The 24,559-nt window shown below is 31.7% G+C and overlaps 1 protein-coding gene across 1 annotated transcript in view; it reads right to left on the bottom strand.

Moving 5' to 3' along the window:
- The window catches only part of MNAT1 (MNAT1 component of CDK activating kinase), a 167,902-nt gene that overhangs the window by 48,442 nt on the left and 94,901 nt on the right, over nucleotides 1-24,559 (bottom strand). The window contains exon 7 of the mRNA XM_010962231.3: nucleotides 23,689-23,810. Coding sequence (XP_010960533.1) covers nucleotides 23,689-23,810 — 122 coding nt within the window. The remainder of the gene's footprint in view (nucleotides 1-23,688; nucleotides 23,811-24,559) is intronic.

Raw genomic sequence — 24,559 nt, forward strand, 5'->3', positions numbered from 1 at the left:
TGGGTAATTTGATAGAGATCACATTAAATCTGTAGATTGCTTTGGGTAGTATGGCCATTTTAACAATATTGATTCTTCCAATCCAAGAACATGGGATATCTTTCCATTTCTTTAAATCATCTTTAATTTCCTTAGTCAATGTATAGTCAATTTATAGTATAAAGTCTTTCAATGTTTGCATATAAATCTTTCACTTCTTTGGTCAGATTTATTCCTAAGTATTTTATTTTTGGGGACACAATTTTAAGAGGGATTCTTCCTTTACTTTCCTTTTCTGATATTTCATTGTTAGTATAAAGAAATACCACTGAGTTCTGTATGTTAATCTTGTATCCTGTTACCTTGCCAAATTTTTTTATCAGCTCTATTAGTTTTTGTGTGAAGCTTTTAGGGTTTTCTCTATATAGTATCATGTCATACACTTATAGTGACAATTTTACCTCTTCTCCTCCAATTTGGAACACTTTTCTTTTTCTTGTCTAATTGCTATGGCTAGGACTTCCAATACTACATTCAATAAAAGTGGCGAGAGTTGGCATCCTTGTCTTGTTCCAGATTCTAACGGGAAGGCTTTCAATTTTTTGCCATTGAGTATATTCCTATTATTAATTTTAAAAGTACAGGAATGAAGACTTCATATTTTTCTCAAAATCAATGTCTCAATTTAATTTTTCTTACTGTATCTCTAGATAGTAAGTAATTCCTCACATTAATCCATACCATAGTTTTGCTATCTGCAAGGCAAGGAGAACAAATTTTGTTAAAAAATAGGCAATGAATATGAACAGCTCTTTAATACTGGCACAAAGTTAGTAATATAAATTTTTGTGCAAACTGTAAACTCTATGTTTATGTGACATACCAATAAAGTAACATGACAAATATCTCCCTCAATTTTTTAAAAAAGCTATAATTATTCACTAGAAATTTCATTATGGTTACAAAGATTGAAATACATGTTTTTATTTTAGAAAAATCTATTGGTCAAACAAGTTTTCATTATGAAAAAGATGCAAACTATTCAATCAATGAAAAGTAAGCTTTTTTTCCTTCCTTTAACAAGCCTTTTTGTTTTACTTTTAAAATTTCTTCTGTCTTGAAGACCTAAACACATTTCTCCAATGAAGACATAAAGATGGCCAACAGGCATGTGAAAAGATGCATACTTTTGCTAATTATCAGAGAAATGCAAGTCAAAACTACAATGAGGTATCACCTCACACCAGTCAGAATGGCCATCATTAAAAAGTACATAAACAATAAATACTGAATAGGCTGTGGAGAAAAGGGAACCCTCTGGCACTGTTGGTAGGAATGTAATTTGGCACAGCCACTATGGAAAACAATATGGAGACTTCTTTAAAAACTGAAAGGAGTTATCCTACTCCTGGGCATATATCCAGAAAAAAACTCTAAATTGAAAAGATGCATGCACCCCAATGTTCACAGCAGCACTATTTACAACAGCCAAGACATGGAAGCAACCTAAATGTCCAATGACAAATGACTGGATAAAAAAGTTGTGGAGTGCATAAACAATGGAATATTACCCAACCATAAAAAAGAATGAAATAATGCCATTTGCAGCAACATGGATGGATCTAGAAATTATCATATCAAGCTAGGTAAGTCAGATAGAGAAAGACAAACTATCATATGATATCACTTATATGTGAAGTCTAAAAAAAAAAGACACAAAGGAATTTATTTACAAACCAGAAAAGGCTCACAGACACAGAAAACAAACTTATGGTTACCAGAGGGGAAAGGGAGAGGGATAAACTATGAGTTTGGGATTTACAGATACTAATTACTATATATAAAATAGATAAACAACAAGGTCCTACTGTATACCACAGGGAACTATATTCAATAGCTTATAATAACCTATAATGGAAAAGAATATGAAAAAAATATATATACATATATGTATAACTGAATCACTATGTTGTACACCAGAAACTAACACAACATTGTAAATCAACTAAACTTAACTACACTCCATTAAAAAAAACAAAACTTTCTTCTGTCTCTTTTAAATGGTCATGGTTATATTTATTAGTGTTCAAGTGCCTGATGTCAAAAGTCACTTGACCTCAAATGAGCCTTAGAATCATGTCTCTCTCAATCCAGGGATTTTGCTAATGAAATAATTGGAAGATAGATCAAAAATTTAGCACAATCTATTTATAAAAACAACAAATGAAAAATGATCTAAATACCAAAGAACTGTTAAATTATGATGTAGAATACTTTAAATGATGGTATGGATAAATATGAAAAGCTAGTCAAAATGTAGTAAGTTAAAAAAGGTAACAAAATAATATAGCAGAAATGTTTTTGTAAAATATACATTATATATCCAAATGGGAAAAGCCTAGAAGGGTATTTACCCAGGCTAAACCAGAGGTTCTCAAAGTGTAGTCTCCCAATCAACAGCATCAGCATCACTTAGGAGTTTATTAAAAATGAAAATTCTGGAGCTGCACTCCAGTCCCACTGAATCAGAAACCTTGGAAGTAGCACCCAGCAATCTGTGGTTTATTAAACCCTCCAGGTGATTCTGATGTATGCCAAAGTTTGAGAACCACTACTCTAGATTCTTTTTTGGGATTAAGATCCCTCTGAGATTCTGATGAAGATTATTAACTTTCTCCCAGGAAAGTACCCATTTGGACAAATGCTCAGTTTTGCATATATTTCAAAGACAAACATAGGGCAGAGGGTGCCTGCATTAGTAACAACTAGTTCCAAATGGAGTATATCTATTGAGCCCTAGGACTCCTTACCTACAACAAATAATGCATACTTATTGCATATACGTTGCCAAAATTAAACTGAGAAAAATGAAAGAACCAGAAAACTGTAAACCAATCCCACAAGTCTGGCACACCACTATTTCTTTTAGTTTGTCTTCAGTTACTCAGATTCCAAGGCTGACATAAAATCTCTTGGGTTTAATTTTCCAAACTTCTGAACTTTACTGAGTTTATAGGTTGAACTTGTAGCCTTGGCAATGGATAATTCTCAAATGATCACTCTTCCATTTGACTATCAATCTGTACTTCATGGCCGTAAGAAAAAAACTTTTTAGATAAGTTTAAGTTTTTTAAAATTTTTGAACAAATGTGAATGTTTTAGAATCAATGGAGCATAGACCTCATGTATCTCACAATTTAAGCAGGTCCTTCATTTCCTTTTACTTATAGTAAGAATGAGTATCAAACTACAAAGACTTCAAGTTGTAGCTTCACAAGAAAACAAAGGTTAAAAACTAAAAGATTTAATTAGGCAGTCAGTAATCATCTCTTAATTTCATTTTTCCAAATCAACTGCAGGTTTCTGTGGTAACATATGCATCTCCTATGATAATGAATTTTAACCATATAAAAACATTAAGGTTATTCTAAGAAAAATATTTCAACTCTTTTTTAAAAATACTATATGCACACCTGCTATTCTCCTATCAATCCTAGCAGGAAACCATTTCTCCTCTACATCATAAGCAATAGAAAAATACTTATTAAAGCATTAATCACAGTCCATTATATTCTGACTCACTGCCAAAAGTTCCCATTACATCACTAAAAATATCTATTAACCAAAACCTGCTTCTGACAAGTTACAGGAGTGCAGCATTCAGAATTTAGTAATGTAATAGTCAGTTTAAAAAGAACAGTTACACAATTGATTTTGCAGTGGCAGCAAAAATAATTATTTTTTTCCAACATTTATTACCAAAAGGTTGATTTAACTGGTGTTTCCACTGTAAAATTATTTTAAAATTATTTCAAATTTCACCTAGCATTATTAAACACATTTACTATAAAAGTATTAAATACAGACGACTGGTTAAAGAATTTCAAAAGTGCTGAATACACCACTGTGTTTAAAACTATATTGTCTTGTGTAAATATGGGCCTTGTTTAGAGCCATGTCTAACAGGAAATTGTAGCAAATGAAAACCATCCCCATTTTTCCACTCCCACTCTTTAGGATTTATGTCTTTACATTTAAAGCCAGTTATACAGAGAAACAAAAAAACATGGCAACATTACCTTCAAATCAGAATAATGACTACTATGGGCATTTTTATAATGTTGAGTAATTAAATATTATTAGATGCAGAGCTTAAATATATTTTGATTCTGTACCAGCAGAACCAACTATCTAGTTTTCACTTGCTGGATGCTTTTTTGAAGAGTGGTGCCACTGGCTTCTTCCAAGTCAGGAGAAAATGGGCAGACGATTTAGGCAATAAAGTGCTAAGTAAAAAGCACAGGGATATGGGTAATTGTTTCCTGAGAATAGAGACCACTGATGGCTATTATGGTTTGCATATTGAAAAAAATTACTAAATAGCATAAATATGGGTAAGTTTTCTTCTATTTACTGTGTTTTCAAAAGTTTCCCATTACCTTTATAATGGGGAAACTCAAATAGTTTACTTATTTTAACAGAAGCTCTTAAGAAAGCTATATGTGACTCCCAGAGGATTGGGGAAGAAAAGCTTACTTGTCTTAACGCATTATATTGTTACGTATTTTCTTTCAAATATAAACGTTTATAATCTCTATTCTTTCTGAAAATAGGAGTGAACTGACAATTTCTAATAACTTGTATAAAATCTAATGTTTCTTATGAGTGACTTTTAATTAGTTGGAAAATTCACAGCAGAGGAATTTGGAGAAATTATAAGCATGAATTATATCTTAGTTAATAAGGAGACAGAAAAAGAAAACAGACCTCAGTTACAATCATAGAACATGATAACTATAAATTAGCAGGGTTTTTTAACCTAAGAGTCAACATGTTTTACATTTGAAAGGTTAAAAGAGTCACCAAGCTACACATGTCTAATAATTTCCTAACAACTCAATCTCCAGATTATTTTTCCTTCTTGTTTTTTAGCTTCAGTCTCTTTAAATGGAAATATGATCTCTGCATACCCAAAGAAAATAAAGTTATCCCTACTCAAAAGCACTTTTTAAGAGAATATGACTCTTTCAGGGCACCTGAATCTTAGCATGTGATCCTGAGTTCTCACCAAGGAAATGAAGAATTAATGAGTAAGTGTACACTTTACAGTACACTCAATTAAAGGGCCAGTCAACATATAATTAAAAGAGAGACTCTTTTCGTGCTGATGGTTTTGAAGACTCTCACTTCATAGAAACATCCCCAGTGTGAATATAGATCTTTAGGTGATTAATTTTTGTTCTGTATTTTATCACTAAAATTATTATTTACAAAACTCGAAACTGCTTCTACAACCAATTAGCATTTTCCATTAAGTCTTCTTTAGAACAACTATAAGCAAAAGATAAATGACAAATCCCTACTAGTATACTCATTTTACTTCTTCCTTATCTGTTTAAGCCTTTAACAAGCACTCCTTGATTACTACTTCTGTTATGCAACACTGACTAGTGAATAATTCTCACTGGTATAATGTGTGTAAATTACATATTTTTATATTGTCTATAAGTTTGGATAGAAAATAAACTACAGGGTACTCTTAATAGGCTTTTAAAAATCATTACACTTAATAAAAAGTAGAGATTGTAGAAAGAAACAGTACTTAGATTAAAAACTTAATTTTGAAAACATTAAACTTTTATAGGTCATGCAAGACAATTAAATGACCCAGGTTACATAATTGTTTTTAAAGTAACTTTGGCCTGAAAAAGCAATTTGATCATCATAATGAGAAAACAAAATCAATCAATAAAGTTAAGTTGCCTTAAACTTTAAAATGAGTTTAAGTTCAATATTTACAGAGTTCACTACATATCAATAATATTTCTAGTAACAAATGTTAACTCCAGTGGTAGCGTCTGTCACTCAAATAGCTATTTTTATATAGCACTTATCATGTGCCAGATATTACTCCAAGGGTTTATCATTTATTAATTAATTTAATCCTCACAAGTCTATGAGATAGGTACTAACATCATCCATATTTTGCAAATGTGGAAATTAACACAAAGGAGAGATTAGTAAAGTGTTCGGGGTATTAAAACTAGTTAATGAAAAACCCAGTATTCAAACCCAGGCAGTCTAGCTCTGAAGTATGTTCTCTTAATTTCTTACACTAAAAGGTTAATGTGATAATAAACCTTAAATAGTTTGGTTTTATTACATCGTATGTTTGACAAATTAAGAGAGGAATAAATGATACTATTCCTACTGGTAATTTATCATCCTGGTGATATTCATTAATCACAGTGATTTTTTCATCAGGTGGAGGCTGTATGTTATCCCAACTACTACAGGGCATTCCTTTTGTCTATGTTAACTAGCCCCAAGTCTTGGCCAATTAAAATTAGATTCATTCAACAAGTGTCCACCTCCATGAATTCTTCCTTTGCCTCTAAAACTGGATGTGGCTTCTCCCAACCTGCTGGTCCATAAAAATTTCTTTACTTTAAACAACAATAACAGTTAACATTTATTGAATGTTTTCTAAGTATTAAAATCTTAAATTCTATAAACTAAGTCATATACTCAAAACAATCCTGTGAGGTAGATTCTATTACCATCTCCATTTCACAAATAAGAAAAATAAGGTTCACAGAGGTTGAGTTCTCACACCTAAGGAACAGAGCTTGGATCTGAAGCCAGGTATGTTAAACTCTAAAATTTATGCTGCTTAAGCCACACACATAAACTATGGGAGTATATATCTTATACTGCATTGTATCCTATTTATTTACACACCATCATAACCCTTAATTCTATACCAAGAGTTCTTTTATGCACAAAACCGTGGCTTATATACTTTTATTTCTTAAAAATAAATTGGGCTTAATGAACATCTGATGAATTAGTTGGCGGGTAAATAGATGATTATTATAAAAGCTACATATCTAATGAGAAAAATATGTAACAGATCAGCAATTCTCAAACTTGTTGGCCTTAGGAATTCTTTACACTCTTAAAAATTACTGATTCCCAAAGAGATTTTGTTTAGATGGGCTACACCTACCTATATTTTCCATGTTAAAAATTAAAACTAAGAAATTAGAAAATACTTATTAATACATTTAAAAATAATTATTAAAGCCCATTACATGTTAACATAAGTGATGTACTTAACTATGTTGAAACTAGTCAAAAGGAAGCTGGAATGACTATTTTAATATTAAGGTAATGAGATTTCATAGCAAAAAAATTATCATTCCCAGAATAAAGAGGACTATTTCATGACAAAGAGGTCAATGAATGAAGAGGCTATAACAACCCTAAATGTTTATGTTACTAATAAAAAAGCATTTGCAAAAGACATGATTATTTACATTTTAAAAAATCCTACAGACTACAAAAAACTATTAGAACTAATGAGTTTTGTAAGGTTTCAGGCTACAAGATCAATATACAAAATATCTCTTCACTCCAGAAATAAGCAATCATAAATTGAAAAAAAATTAAATACCATTTACAGTAACAAAATACTTAGGAATAAATCTGACAAAATATATGTAACACTTATACACCAAAATTATGTATTACTTAGAAAAATTAAAGAAGATCTAAATAAATGGAAAAATATACCTTGTTCATAAGTCAAAAGATAGAGCCAATTCACTATAAACTGACCTATTAATTCAGTACAATCCCAATCAAAATTTTGGCAGATCTTATGAGCAATGATACCTCAGTAGTACAAGGACAACTACAGCATAGATATTGGTTTCAAATACTATTCTCCAATAAAAGAAACCAGAGCTTCCTAGAGAAATGGCTACTTCTAGAACTGAGTCAGGAAATACATGTATGATGAGCCTGGAGCATCTTGTAAAGTACAGAATAAGATAAAGTAAAGAAGTACTTTAAAACACACACAATGATGGCAGAATGGCAAATGAGTACTGGAGCCAAGTAAAACATCTCAAATGGCCAAAACTGGACAATAACCCAAAGTGCAAAATAAACATTCATGAGTCCTTAGTGAGAGGGAAAAAAATGATTGAATGATTGAATAAATAAATAGATGGAGGAGAAGAAACAAATCTCCAATGCAGAGGTTTTCTAAATAATTTATGTAGATACCACACCCTCAAGGAAGTTGAGCATAACTCTCCACTCCTTAAGTGTAGTCTGTCCATAGTGACTTTCTTCCAAAGAGTACAATAAATATGGGGGGGGGGGGGGCGATATGAGTAACTTTACAGTGGAGAAACCTGATTAAACAATACCTCAGCCAGGTGATCAAGGTTACATCAACAGTGTTAAGACACAATGACACTATCACTTGATAGGAAGTGATAAAAATGGCACTTTGTCTATATAGTCTCACTCAAAAGAATACAGAACCCCAGTCTAATAATGAGAAAAATGTTGGACAAATTACAATAGAAGATAGGATACCTGACCACCACTAAAACTGTCAAGGCCATCGAAAACAAGAAAAGTCTGAGAAATTGTCACAGCCAAGAGGAGCTTAAGGAGACATGCCTACTAAATGTAATGTGGTACCCTGGATGAGATCCCGGAATACAGACAGGACATTAGGCAAAAACTAAGGAAACCAAAGTAAGTATGAACTGTAGTTAATAAAAAATGTATCAATATCAGTTCATTAATTATAACAAATATATCATGCCAATGTTAGGTGGTAATAAAAGGGGAAATCACGTGAGATATAAATTCTATACTATCTTAGGAATTTTTCGGTAAATTCAAAGATGTTCTAAAAATTAAAATGTTCTAAAAAGCCTGTAGGCTTTTTTTATAGAAATGGACAAACTGACCCTAAAACTTACATAGAAACACAAAAAACCCAGAACAACTTTGTTTTAAAAACAACAAATAAATTGGAGGGCTGATGTTCAGACTTAATTATAAAGTTGCATTATAAAGGATATAAATTATAAAGGAATCAAGATAATACAGTTTTGGTATCAAGATCAGCAAATAAATCACTGAAACAGAAAAGAGCTGAGAAATAGATCCATACATATATGGAGGAATGATTTTAGACAAAGGTGAAAGGGCAATTCAGGAGAGAAATAATAGTCAACAGATGGTGTGGAAACAATTCAATATATGTATGCCAAAAAAAAATGACTTCAAATCATACCTCTTACAATACACAGAAATGAACTATAAACCACAGATTTAAGTGACATTAAGCCTCAAAATATAAAACTTTCAGAAGAAAACACAGGAGAAATTGTTTTCACCTTGAATTAAGCAAAAATTTCTTAGACGTAGCACCAAAAGCAGAATCCATAAAAAAAGATGAAAACTCTTATTTGAAAAGATACATTCACCTTTATGTTAATAGCAGCACTATTTACAACAGCTAAGACATGGAAACAATCTAAACATCTGTTAACAGATGAATGGATAAAGAAGACATGGATATATATATATATCCACACATACACACATATATACATATACAATGGAATATTACTCAGCCATTAAAAAGAATGAAATATTGCCATTTGCAGCAACATGGATGGACCCAGAGATTATCATACTACACAAAGACAGTCAGAGAAAGACAACTATTACATGATGTCACTTACATATGGAATCTAAAAAATAATACAAATGAACTTATTTTTAAAACAAACATTCACAGACATAGAAAACATACTTATGGTTACCAAAGAGGAGGTGGGGGGAAGGATAAATTAGGGGTATGGGATTAACAGATACACACCACCATACATAAAACAGATAAAACAACAAGGATTTACTGTATAGCACAGGGAACTATATTCAATATCTTGCAGTAACTTATAATGAAAAAATCTGAAAAAGAACATATTATATCTGAATCATTTTGCTGTACACTTGAAACTAACACAATATTATAAACCAACTATAGTTCAATTTCAAACAGTAAGTAAATTTTTTAAAAAGCATGCTCCATAAAAGAAAAAAAGTGATAAACTGCACTTCATCAAGGTTAAAACTTCTACTCTTCTAAGACACTGTAAAGATAATAAAAGACAAGCCAGAGATTGAGAGAACATATTTGTAAACCACATATCTGATAAACAGAATATACAAAAATTGGAACCCAGAATATACAAAAAGCTTCCAAAATTCAGTAAGAAAACAAACTCAATAAAAGATTCTGACAAATACTTCACAAAGAAGATATATGGATAGCAAATTAACACATTAAAACATTCTCAGCATCACTAGTCTTTAGGGAAAGAAAAATTAAAACAATGATCTACTACACATCTATTAGAATGACCAAAATTAAAAAGACTGACGATGCAAAGTATTTGTGAGGATTTAAAGCAACTCATACTCTCATACACTGCTAACAGAAATGTAAAATGGCACAACCTCTTTGGAAAACAATTTTTCAGTTTCTTAAAAATTTAAATATACATCTACATATAATACATCCATTCCACTCCTAGGTATTTACCCAAGAATGAGAGATTTGACATGAATGTTCCTATCAGCTTTATTTTAATAGCTCAAAACCAGAAAAAAACTGGAAACAACCCAAATACCCAACAAAAAGAAAATTAATAGAAAGTAAATTGTGGGATATATATACAATAGAACACTACTCAGCAGTAAAATGGAATGAACCATGGATACATGCTACAACAAAGATGAATCTCAAAATAATCATTTTGAGTGAAAGAAGTCAGACAAAAAAGACAATACATCTTGTTTGATTCAATTTATATGAAACTAAAAAGTGCAAACTAATCTACAGTTACGGAAAGCACTTGAGTGGTTTCTTGGTTGGGAGCTGACAGATGTGAAGGAGAAATTAGTGACACCAGCAAACTTTCAGGGGTGATAGGTATGTTCATTATCTTGACTATGGACAAGATTTTGTTACTATATACACATGTCAGAGCTCATCAAACCATGCAATTTAAATACATACTTTTCAGTGCATGTTAGTTACACCTTGGTAAAGGTGCTTAAAAATGAATAAAATAAGTTCTAAATTGTCATAGTTAAAATTAATACTATACAGATCCACTGGACTTTTTTTTTCATATCTTTTTAAACATTTTATTAGGGAGAACTTCTCCCCTTCCTATGTTGAAACAAATCCCAGGAATTATGTCATTATAATCCATTATATATAAAACAATGATTTTTTGAATATGGCCATTATAATACTTATTAAAATTTAATAAGAATTATGTAGTATCATAAAATAGCTCATCAATGTTCAAATTATAAATTGCCTCATAAATGTTTTTGTTTGTTTCTTTGTATTTGTTCAAATCAGGATCCCAAAAGGGCAATATATTGTGATATGCTTATGTCTTCTAAGTCTTTTTTACTCTACAGATTCTTCCTCCATCTTTCTTTTTTTTTAATGTAAGATTTATTATGGAATCTTAGTAAACTTATTTTCACTATAGCTTGAAACATATTATTGTTATATTACCCTAGAAATTATTTCAATTATTCCCCATAATGCTAAAAAAAAAACCCTAAAATAATAAACAAGTCAATGATGGAATCACCTGAAGAATGATGCAATAATTAAATAAGTCAAAACTACTCTATCAACTCTGTTTCCTTACCATAGTGCCCAAATTATTGCATCTTTATTTTTCGTACCATCTCTTAGGAGGATATGACGTTACCTGAGATGAATTTTCTCAAACTCAAAAAATCAGTGAGTTACCCATATACAAGTGTATATGGGTACAATTCAATGATTTTTAGTAAGTTTACAGGGCTGTTCAATCATCTACACAATACAATTTTAGAAAATTTTCATCAACTCAAAACAAATCCCTGGTTCCCAATTGCAGTCATCCAAGTGTATATTTTTAAGGACTAAAAGGAAATATTATCTTCTCATCCAGCCAATCATTAAACAGAATGGATTTCACTCCATAATAATATGGAATAAGAACTCTGACTATCCATTTTGCTAAAATAATTCATCAACGTTTTTAAAATTTTTATGATGTTTGTGTACCATCACTCTTATAGAACTTGCTATAATTATATAACTACTATAGTCAAGTGCATATACAAAGGTATATATTTTTGTATAAATACTGGAGTCAGATGCATATACAAAGATATGTGGAAGAAAGGAGATGCTGTACAAATGAATAACTGGTCATTCTAACTGACCAATTATGCATTCTAACTGGTGTTTATAAATCTAAAAATGAGAACCTTTTATAATTACAGGCCAAAGGGGATGTAAAAGAGATAGTGTTCCTGTCTTCAATCAAATTACAAGGCATCACACCAGAAATTGACACAACATTGTAAACTTACTATACTTCAATAAAAAATATATATAGAAAAAACTTACAAGGCATCAAAGTTTTCAAAAGTATTTAATTTTGACTATGCAAATACAAAAAATAATACACTTGAAATTATTATTGATGTATTTGCATTTTGATGATACAAATGCAAACAGAGCCAGAAACAGTGATAAGCTATCATCTAACAGATGTGTATGAAATCTGCACTCAGTATTTACAAGATGGATATGTTCCAAGTTCCTGCATGACCATTGATCAGTGGTTAGTTGCACTCAAAGGATGTTGTCAATTTTGGGTGTATATACTTTCTAAACCAAGAACACGTGGAATAAAAATTTGATTGTGCTATGTCTAAATCTCTACTAAATTTTCTAGTAAAGTTCTTCCCACTATTCATTTATTCTTACATCTGCAAATGATTCATAAAATAACATAAAATTTAAAAAAATAAAAAGGGTCCATTAGACCTCGATGATAAATGGGGATGACTATTTATCCTATAAAAAAAAAAAGAGGTTTAGAAACGAATGAAATTTCAGAGCTTCATGATAGAAGAAAAGCAGAGGCTATACCCTTATGTCCACACATAATTTCCCTTAGCCTCAAAAGTATTGTTTTCTAGACTTTAGAAACTATTTGAGCAGTAACTTCTACTATTGTGTGTTCTGTGTCTAAAGCAACATTTCTTAAACTTTTCTTACAATAATTAGTAAATATTCTTTACATCAGAACTTAATAAAAATGTTAGACATATGCAAATATAACTGAAACAAGAGTTTCATAAACAATACTTACATTTACTATATACAATGCCCTTGTCTAATTTATTTTGTTTTACTATATTTTTAAAAATATTGGACATAATCCACAATCTGAAAACATTAATAATATAGCCTTTAAATATATCATTTTTAAACTTCGAGAGTTAAGATGATACTGGATAAATTATCTATAATAAATAAATAAAAACCACCAAGACCAGTAGGCAAGCTCAACAAACAGATGGAAGTGGCAGAACCACCATGAAGCTATACATGTTAACTTCAAGCAAATGAGAGAACAAAGGTAACAACTAAGTCTTCCTCAGGAAGAATGGTGGTTTCTTGGAAAAGTGACCATAGAGTTCCAAGAAATACTGTCAAGAGGCAGGTCAAAAATTGAAAATCAAGAAACTGCAGTATAACTGTATGATTTAGAAATATACAGATACATAGTACAACAAAAACTAAGTCGGAGAAGCTGGCAGAGTCAAAAATTTATCTTGAGGCATGTAGATTCCAATAAAGGCAATAAGCTTTGAAAAATAACCTGAAATAGCATCTTGCTTTCAGTCAAATATCATAGCTACATAAAACCAATCAGCATCTTCTCCCACACTGAAATGTTTCATCAGGAAGAGTCAATGCTGGCTGGTCATCTAATCCACATTTTACCACCTTATTGCTATTTTTCTTTTCAAAAATTGTATTCTCTTCAAAAAGGTTTCATAAACTAAAAAAAAAATGACTATCCCACTGTATTCATTCTGCTCTTTCAAAGCACAGCCATTTGTTTTCCAGATCCAACAATCACAATTCTTTTAATCTAGGCAGGATCTAATTTCTAACCAGTACTTTATTTCTGTTGCTCTTACTTTTTTCAAATCTAAGTCTCCATATTCTTCTGAAAGAAGTATGACCAAGTATGACACAGAACTTAATTTTATGACTAAACTGATAAGATTTGGTGTTACAGAAACATGACCCAGGATCCCATCCTCAGGGGCAACTCTTACAGACAGTTGCACACCTAGCATATTGGACAGCCAAAGCAGATCATTGTTTATCACACATGCTCCTTTATACAAGAAAATTATTTTCTGTAATAATCATGAAAAGAAAAACAATAACAATGCTGGAAAAACACAGTGAGATTTTTCTATTTTTGGACTTTGTACACATAATTATGCCACTAGAAATTTTTAATGTAAAATTAAAATAAAATTTACATAACAAAAAGGGAAAGTAACAAATTAAAATATGCATTAATTATATTAATTTAATTTTTGAAAACAGTAAAATGTAAGTATATAACAGACTGTCATATTATAGTTTGTTTTGAGCTTTTACTTCTGCAAATTTTTCACTGAATACATTAAAATTGATCTTCTTTGCATATTTATGTTTAATAGGTAATAAAGCCAGATTATTCCATTTATCCTTGTTCATAATAAATTAAAGAATATTTTTGTTAATTTTAATTTCAAGTTTCTTTCTTTAAGCAATAGATATCCAAACAGCTAGGAAATATCTTAATGATAAAAATTAGCTGTATTTATAGTTTCATAAAATAGCTATTTCACAATAAATTCCGTAAGCTGCAATACTGTTTGTTTCTTTAGGATTTTTTCCTAGAAACTTTCAGGCTACCCCTATTCAAAAAGCTTTAAACACAAATAAATGTTCCAAGAACTTAAATTCTATTTCATCATCTCTTCAATCACTAGATAATCAGCGTTTATTTCAAATCTACAGCTTAAACTCAGAAATATTTAGTAATACCGGGGAGATGGAAAGAGAAATTTTGCCAGAAAGGAGCTAGAAAGATTCTGAGATCTTACTAACTTAACTCTAAGTGAGGCTAAATGTAGCTGAGTTCATTGGGGTTGGGAGAGAGAAGGGTTTGAGGCTGACTATAAACCTGGAAGCTCTCCAGGATTTCTGTGTACAATACAGTATTATTCAAGAACAAAAAATAAAGATGCTCATCAGAAGCTTACTTATATACTATGAAGTTCAAAAATAAGAACAGCAATTATTTAGAACTTGGACCAACAAAAGATTTTTTCAGGAAAGAATATTTGAAAACCAACATTGTTTAGAACTGCTAGTACATGGTGATAAAAAAAATAGACTGACTTTTAATTGGTTTTATCATTTTTTAAAATTCTCTCCAGATAATGCAATCCTTATTGCCTGCACCTGGGATGCACCATTCCTACCACCCCACCCTTGCAACACTCTTGCTAGCAGATCACTTGTAACAAAGCTCTAACCCAAAAGCTTGTGAGTAACTACGCCCAACTCAATCCTATTTTCCTCATGGGGTAAAAAATGGGGATTGAAAACTTAGCTCATATTCGAGCAGAGTAATTTCGTTTTCCTTTTTTGAGACTATAAGTAAGCAAAGTTGTACATAATTTTAATTCACTGCCCTTAAATATACTACCTGAAACTAAAATAACCTAAAAGCATATAGCTTTTGCTGAATGAGCGAAAAAAGCTCATGCAGATTTTGAAAGCTCTGTATATGTCAAGGCAGAGGAAAAAGTATCCTGAAAGACTAAGAATCTAGTCCGAGCTTTGCACTAACCAGAGAAATGATTATGAACACAAGAGTTTTCTCCTTTGGCCTCTCCTGTAGAACTCATGAAAGTTCACTCTCCTGTGAAAAAGGAGAGTTGTTAAGGTTTTTTCCCAGTTCTTGTAGCCTCTCTAGAAACATATTTTTAAAAAACACTTGATAAATAACAGAATTTAAAGCAAGTGGCACAGCTGTCCTGCCTCAAAGAGCCCCTCCCCCTAGTCTCCCTCATCACATTTAAACGGCAACTTTGTTCCTCATACCATTCCACATCCAATCCATCAAAAATTCTCTATTTTACACTATCAAAATTATATTCATAATCTGACCAGCTTCGCAGCAACTATATTGTTAACCAACTTAGTATATAAGCCACTACCATCTTAACCAGGAGAGCTGCAAGTTTTCTTGCTTTCACCCACCATCGACTCTCCTATAACAGACTTTTGTAAATGTAAATCATTGGACACACCTTTGTTTAAAATTCAATAACTTATCATCTTCTTCAAAGTAAAAGCCCAAGTCTTGACTATCATCTCAAAAAAACCACAAAATACCCTACATGATCTAACTGGGTTCAGCCTGCCTTCTTACATAAAAACCTGCTACCACTCTGACGTCATCTCCTACTATTCCTCACTTCATTCTGCTCCAGACAGTGGCCTTCTTTCTTTTCCTCACTCCCACAAGGCCTTTGTGCTTACAATTTCGTCTGCCTCTGCCCATAATATTACATGATTAGCTTCTTTGCTTAATTTATGTATGTTCAAATATCATCCTACAAAAAATATTCCACTCCTACCTATGTAAAAATAGCACTCTACTCCAATCACTACATACCCCTTTATCCTGCTGCATTTGTCTTCAAAATATTGTCATCTAACAAATTCATTAGTGTATTTATATTTTTGGTTTCATCCCTGTAGAATGTAAGCTTCATGACAGTAGGTATTCTCTCTGTTTTGCTCACTGTTTTTTTGGTACCTAGAAAAGTAACTGGCACACAGGAGGTGCTTCATAATAGAATGAGTAATAATCAAATGAACAAAAGTTTAAAAATTGCTAAATAATCAATTGTTTTCTCAGTTAACATGAGCTAAATACTATGAGGTTTCATTTCCCAACGGAGAAAATTATATACAGATATACAGGGTTGATCAATTTTATAGTGATTTGGGAGGAACTGAGTGAATTCTAATAAGAAATTGAACTTCTTTTTTTAGAGTCCTGTAGAAATCTGAATTAAAACTATATTCTATTGTAGTAATTTATAGTTATAATTGTATTATTAAACTAAATAATTTCATTTATTTAATGCTGCTTTTCTGAGATTAATTTTGGAATATATGTATTTTCTAATTAATATTATGATTTAATAGTCTTAAAGACCTTACTACAAAAGACTATCCTGGAATCAACTGTATAATTACATTTCCTCAGTGACCTTGTAATCTCGTGAGCATTTACTCTAGACTAAACAGCCTCATTCAGCTGCCCTGTGTCTGACTGTCGATGAAAGAAGCTTGTTTGACAACTGCTTCAAGTAGAAACATATTCTTTCCAAGATTGCATAAAAAGATTTAAAACTTACAAGACTAGTGCCAGACTAAAACTTAAAGCGCAAAGGTTCATGATAGACGTGTGAGCTGATTTCTAATTCAAATGCCAACAAAAACAGATATTAAAGACATTTTGCTGTCACAGCCAGAAAAAAGAGTTAATTTAGTAACACTTTGATAATTATGACAAAGTATATATCATATATTACATACTCATACATATTGCAATCTTTTGTGAATTTGTATTTTCCCATATTACATGATTTTCTGGTGTCCTTGAGAATTTTTCTAAATATATAAACTTAGATAGCCAGGATAAAAAACAAAACAAACATAAAACAAACACCTTTTCTCCATTCTTCCACAATTCATGTATAAGTTAGTAGGTGGAGATTCTTACCAAAAAAAACCAGAAATTCTGCGGCATGATTTTTAAAAAATACTTCAACATAATAAAGAAAAAAAATCACTTAACCAACCAAAATGATACTTAATGATGAAACACTTAAAGCACTCAAAAAAAAAATCAGATAGAAGAAACCGCAGTTATCAAAATCGTATAACATCACGTCAAGAAAATTCCAGTCAAATGCAATAAAATATGAAAGTAAAGTCAGAGAGTATTTAAAAGAAAGAAAAAGTGTTTGTTCAAATGATTGACTTCTAGATAGTCACCTAAAAGAACAATTAAAATTATCAGTTAAACAGCTAGATTCAAAACAAAAGTATTTTTAAGCAAGAACAGGTTAGAAAGAATAATGAAAACAACTTTATAACAATAGCGTCACAAGTATGATAAAATAAAAATTAATTTCCAAGAAATGTTTGAGACATATGAAAACTCAATAAAATCTAAACGTCCACTCTTTCCTCACCAATTTTTTAGTCTGAAGCAATTCCAAATGAAATGCCAAAAAGAGTGGTGTTTGGTTGTATCCAGGGGGTGATAGGGACTACAAAAGTGTTCTACAGGAAATGAAGATTAAAATTTTATTCTACAGAAATTTGGCAGCAAATGGCTTCATTTAAATTCACAAATAAGGGTAACTGAAAAACGCACATCTTACTAAAGATTATAGTTTATCTTATAAAACAACAGTTTTCCCTTATTTCTATAATAGGTTCATGAATGAATAACTCATATTACATAATCATGTATGTATTTAAAATAGTAACAATACCTCACTAAATAATTTGAGACTGATTAATAAAATTGATAAATGCTTATAATTTATATCCGTTAAGGGAAAAACTCTTCTTTGGGTGGAAGGTAGTAAAATATTAACTAGAAAGTCAGTTGATTATTAAAAAGACAGTCTCACAATGCCAATCAATGCGACTTTACTAAATTAACCACTAAAGCTGCAGTCTGGGGAATTTCAATTAGCAGTTAAATTTTTCCAATGCTTGCTCCCACTGGCAAAGAATTAATAAAACATGTTTACATATTGCCTTGAGCAAACCAGAAGAGTACTACCAGTGCAATTTCAATTACAATTGTATATTCATAATACCCTCTTGAATGAGAAATTCTCATTTATTCTTCATCTGCTTCTCAAGTTTAACTAACTTTATAAAAGATCTCAGTAAAAACCACCTAAAATCTCATGGCAGTGTACTTCCAATTTCGTCCTTTATCTCATGAGGACAAAAATGTTAAACATGAGGCATTGGAGATACAATGATCCCACGATCTTATGCCATAAACTCCAAAAATATATATAATTAAAATTATTTTGAAAGTGCCTGCATCCATAGTTTTGTACCAACAAAGAGCTACAAAGTGTGCTATTCTTAACTTCATTATGTCATACAGATTTCAAAGCAGATACAGGAAAATGGAAATGAGATAGTTAATTCATTCCCTATTTGCCTCTAGAGAAAATTGAATTTGTTTCCTCTGTAGAATAACATAATATAAAATAGAAATCTTTTCTAAGCAGGAAAAAAAAGAGAAGAGTAGAAGCCAGAGTTTTATGGGAAGGGAGAGAGTCCGTTGTAAAGGAATAACTGGGGCTTATTAGATGCAATCTTTAACAAAGATATTGACAACTCTTAGAACAGATGTATAAGTATTACACCTCAAGTCAATGCAAGTTCTATTCCTTGTACCTTAAGAGCAGCACCTTTGTAGATACCAAATTATTCTTTCAAAAGTCACTTCACAGAGTAACTTCTTCAGTTTCTCTCTAAATGTTTCTAAAAATTAGATTATGTAAAAAAAACTATTAAATCTAGAGTAATAAAAAAGGAAGAATGCATGCATCTTCAAATAATAATCCCAGAAAAGAAAATGAACTAGTAAAATAAGAAATCAATTTAGGATTCATTTTGGCAACTGTTTTAAGTATGAGGTTATAACATATCACCAAAGAGACCACCTGAGCTAATTCTGGCTCCAAAAACAAAAAACTGTATGGAATTCAATCCCTTTCTTAAGATAGAAGACTGAGGAGAAAGAAGGTGTGAGATACATTCTATTTTGGGAGATACTTCTACATCAAGAAAAAGTCAATTTTTTACAGCAATTCCGACATCAATACTAATGATCTGGAAATCCTTAGCCACAGATGGCTGAAAGAAATTTACAGTCAAGGTTTACCGCTTGAAATGTATACATGTTTACTTATAATCAGAACAATTTGTCTTCTTAACTGTTGTGGATACAGAATATATGTTAACAGTCTTTGTTGAAAGAAACAAAAATATACTTCCAGTATTGTAGAACTAACCATACTCTAAATTTGTCAGTACTTAATGAAAGCCCCCACCTCACCCCCAAACCACTAAAACAAAACAAAATCAAACCATGATCCAGTGTCCTTTATTTACATTCAAATAAGATTTTACGTATGAAACACTTGGGAAAGTACAAACACTATGATTATACCTTATCTAAAGTGCAGTTACCATACATTTTAAAATTCAAACCATAATGGTAAAGACAGAAGGAAACCAAAAAGGGCTCCAAACAATCAGAAGTGTTGCCAAAGCTTATCCTATTTAAAATGTTTACTCAAAAAAGGAAGGAAAAAACAGTCAATAGAGCTACATCTGTTTCACACAGAATTCTAACAAGTTTAGCTGAATATTCACAAAGATATATACAGCAGCACCACCACCACAGCAGATTAAAAAAGGAAAAAGAAGAGGATATTCCATTAAAGAGACCTAACAAAAATCAACAAAAAATGAACATACAAGAGGATAAGAACTATTTAAAAAACCAGCCAGGACTCAGATGCTGGGGAAGAGCAAAATTTGCGTGTCATAGAGGAGGAGTAGAACACCTACTGCCACCCTCCCTGATCCTGCAGTGAGACAGACAAGTCTTCAACCACTGAGGAAAGGCAGAAAACCCACTCTTACCTAAACTAACATACTGACAAAGCAGAGGCTGAAGGAGAGGCAGGAAACTGTCCTGTATCCAAGACCTCCTATCCCCCACCAACACAAGACAGAGCTCGGCTGTAGGGTTGGAAGAGGAATAGCAAACTCACCTGCATCATGAAGTAAGAGACAGAAGTTGTTTGCCTCTGAGTAAGAGAAAGGTACAATGAGAAAGCACCATTCTGAGGCTCTGACACAAAGGACCCCCGAAGACTAAAATCAGAAAAGAAGAACTAAGAAGATTCCCTTGCTCCCACCACAACACTTTTCCCAAGGAAAAAGCAAGAGGAGTCTCTTGCTGAGAAGGGACACTAAGAGAGAGAACCCCTTCTATGGCTCAAACTTACAGAGTCAGAGTCTGCTGAAAGCTGAGGGTGGAGCAAGAAGACAGAGAAAATCTCTCCAGCACTCCAGGCCTCATACTGTGCACAAAGTGGCAGCAGATCATGGCTGGAAGAATTTGATGCCTGTGATATACTAATGGTAACTTAAGCAACAACAAAATCCAAACTGAGATCAAACTACAGACTAAATACTCAACTCCCTACTAATGGCCTGACAGGAAAAGGGGCATAAATATTTCTGGCCATAAATATTAATAATCTCAGTTTCTACTGTTCTGTTGCACAGAATGTCCAATATTCACAAGAAAGAAAGAAAAACAAATCTATCATCAAGACATAAAATAGTCAATAGAACTAGACCTAGAGATGCTGGAACCAACAAAGAGGCACTTGAAAATAACATGATTAATAAGCTAAAGGATTTAGTGAAAAAAATGGATAATATGTACAAATAGATAAGGAATTTCAGCAAAGAGATGGAAATTACAGGAAAAAGTGAAGTGAAAATGCTAGAAACCTACACTGCAGTATCAAAGCATTCCTGTGATGGGCTTATCAGCAGAAGGGACACTGAAGAAGACTAAGTGAACTTTGAGGATAGGACAAGAGGAATTACCCAAACTTTTGAAATACAAATTCAAGAAAAGATTGAAAAACACAAAAAAGAGCATCCAAGAACTATAAAACATCAGAAGGTCTTATATATGTTAAGTCAGAGTCTCAGAATGAAAACACAGAGAAAATGGGGCAGAATGAATCTGCGAAGAGATACTGGATGAGCTATTTATAAAAAAAAAACAACAAATTATAGATCCAAGATTTCAAAGAAACTTTTAAAGCTTATAGAAAGTATATGTTTATATATAATGCCAGATGACTGTAGAAAACATATAGTAAATCTTGCTCTTCTTAATTCAATCTTAATTCAATTTATTTGGCGTATGTAGACCTGTGCTAGCAAATACGGCACCCATTAATCATACATGGTTATTTAAGTTAAACTGAATAAAATTTAAAACTCAGTTTTTCAATTGCACCGGGCACATTCAAGTACTCAGTAGAAACATGCAACTGGTGGCTACTACACTGGACAGCAGAGACACAGAACACATTTCTAAAAGCTTTATTGGATAGTGCTGGTTTCACATTCAATGTAATTACTGATATAGTTAAGATCAAATCTACCACCATATTTGTCTCCTAATTATTCCATTTCTTTATTTTTTGCCTCTCTCTTTTCCTGTCCTCCTTCTCATTAATAGATCTCATTAATAGATTTTTAATGATCTCATTACTTTCTCTGCTATTGGCTTATTGACTATCCCTCTTTATTCTACATTTTTAGTTGTTGCTGTAGGGTTTATATTAAACATATCCAAATACTATTATACCACTTCATGTATAGAGTAAGAATATTACAACAGCAAAGTTTTTTTCCCTCTTCCTATCCTTTGTACTAACTGCTATACAGTTTACTATTGTGTTATTATTATTCACAGCCATTTTCATAATCTTTCAAATGTAATTTTGATGACAAAATTATTGGAAAAGGCAACTGTAACAGAGGAGTACTATTTTAAATATTCTGTCTTCACTGACATTAAAAGTAAAGATTTTAAGAAAATTTATTCTAGAGATAAAGAATTCTGGCTCTTGCTAACCCAGTAAGAGATTAAAAAATTGATGTCTGTATCACATAACTTTATACATCATAAAATTCAATACTGCCTGTCTTTTCAAGTTTCAATTTTAGCACTTAAGCCAATTATTTGATAAATTTGTTATCTCAAACTCAAGGAAGGTTTTAGGTTCTGTTTCACTTCCCCACAGCTTCATTCTTGGAGGTTTCAGGACTTTTAAGAGAATACAAAACTAAGGAAAATCTTAAGATCTATCAAATAGCAGAAAACTGAATTATCAATCATTTTAACAGTAATTAGACCTTGGAGCCTCCATATTCATATCTAAAATGCTACGCACCCATGTTCAAGGTTGCAGTTTTGCTTTGACGATTCATGTAGGTTTTATTATCTCTTTCATCCATTTTATTTTTGTTTTGGGGGTCTTTTTTTGTTTTTATTACTTGGCTTCATTATATCCATTATTTTCTTTTTACATTATTTTCTTTACACTATTTTATTTTGTTAAGAAACAACTGTTCCTGGATCATCTTTTCATTCAATATTTTAGACTCAGACACCAGATCAAGATATGATTTGCTCCATCCTACAAAGCCTGTGCCTGTACAAATGCAAATACCCATTTGTTCCCCTAAGACAGACTGTGATAATCTCCATCACTCAAAATAGCCACAATCCCAGGTTCACTTCCAAAATGAATGCATATAATACAGTTTTTAAGCCACTAGGCCAGCCCTACATTATATAATTTGACAAAATATATTTTGTGGCTCATTTCTCATAATTTCACTTTATACAGCAGACAATGAGTAAATCTACTTTTTCTCATGGCAAAGAGTTCAACTCTATTTTCACTGGCTTATTGCTGACTAAATTAAGCTCCTACTTCCCCATCCCCCCAAAAAAACAGGGAGCTGAGAATGAAAACAGCTACTTCAGTACAGCTGCCAAAGAGAGCCTTAAAAGGGAACTAATACAATCCAATCTCAATCTCAAAAGACCTTATAATACCATAGAAAAAAATAATGTATTAACTTAGTATTAAGCACCATTCAATTTTTACAAAAGAGTAAAGTCCTATAAACTCAAAATCTAAAGACGTTAATGTGTCAGTTAAAAACATAACAACAAAGCCTAAACATCAGCTCCTCAATGAGATTTTCTGAGCACTTACCCAAGTCTTCCAAGCATTTCAAGCTCAGGAACTTGCGGTCCACACGTCTCTATTTGCAGTGGTTGGTATTCATACAGAACTTCTTCAAGCTTTTGAATTGGTGCTAATGAAATATGTTGTCCCTGTTAGAAAAATGAAGGGAGGTGATACTTTTTAATACTACTTTCCTATAACTACTTATTTGTAATCATTTTAAAGATGAACTAAATTCCTCACATTAAAAATATTACCCTTTATTACGTTACTGAAACCCACATTATATAATTAACATAGAGTCAAAAACACATGATTTAAAGAAGAAAAACCAAATCCAACATTAAATTCAAATTTAGCCTTAAAGAGTATAGCTGTTCAATGTCAATGGTAAAATTCAGCAAATATATAAGCAGTCTGTCCTCACATTTTCCTATGTTTATTATACAACTTTGACAATTTTGGTAACCAGTGTTTTCTTGAAAGCCCTAATTAAAGAAGGACACTAATGAAATTACTCTCTGCAAAGTTTTGCCATATAAATGCCTACTCTCTTAAGACTTTAAAATGGAATCAAACTTACTTACCAAATGTGTGTATGTGATATCTACTTAGACACACACACACACACACACAGAAATTTTATGCTAAAAACTAAGCTGAATGAAATATCCAGGTATTTTTCTAAAAAGAAAGAACTACTGGATAACTAAAATAAAAAGACCATATTTGATCACAAATATACAAAATAAAATGTCATTCAGCCATACAGCACCATCATACTGAGATTTACTTATTTATCATAATCAAATTTTTAAAAATCTCTATTATTTTATATAGTCCATGTTTTCTGATTTTAACTCTAGTTCTGCAATTTTCTTGGTATAGTTCTCATTAG

The sequence above is a fragment of the Camelus bactrianus genome, chromosome 6 (genome assembly GCF_048773025.1).
Source record: "Camelus bactrianus isolate YW-2024 breed Bactrian camel chromosome 6, ASM4877302v1, whole genome shotgun sequence".
Classification (NCBI taxonomy): Eukaryota; Metazoa; Chordata; class Mammalia; order Artiodactyla; family Camelidae; genus Camelus; species Camelus bactrianus.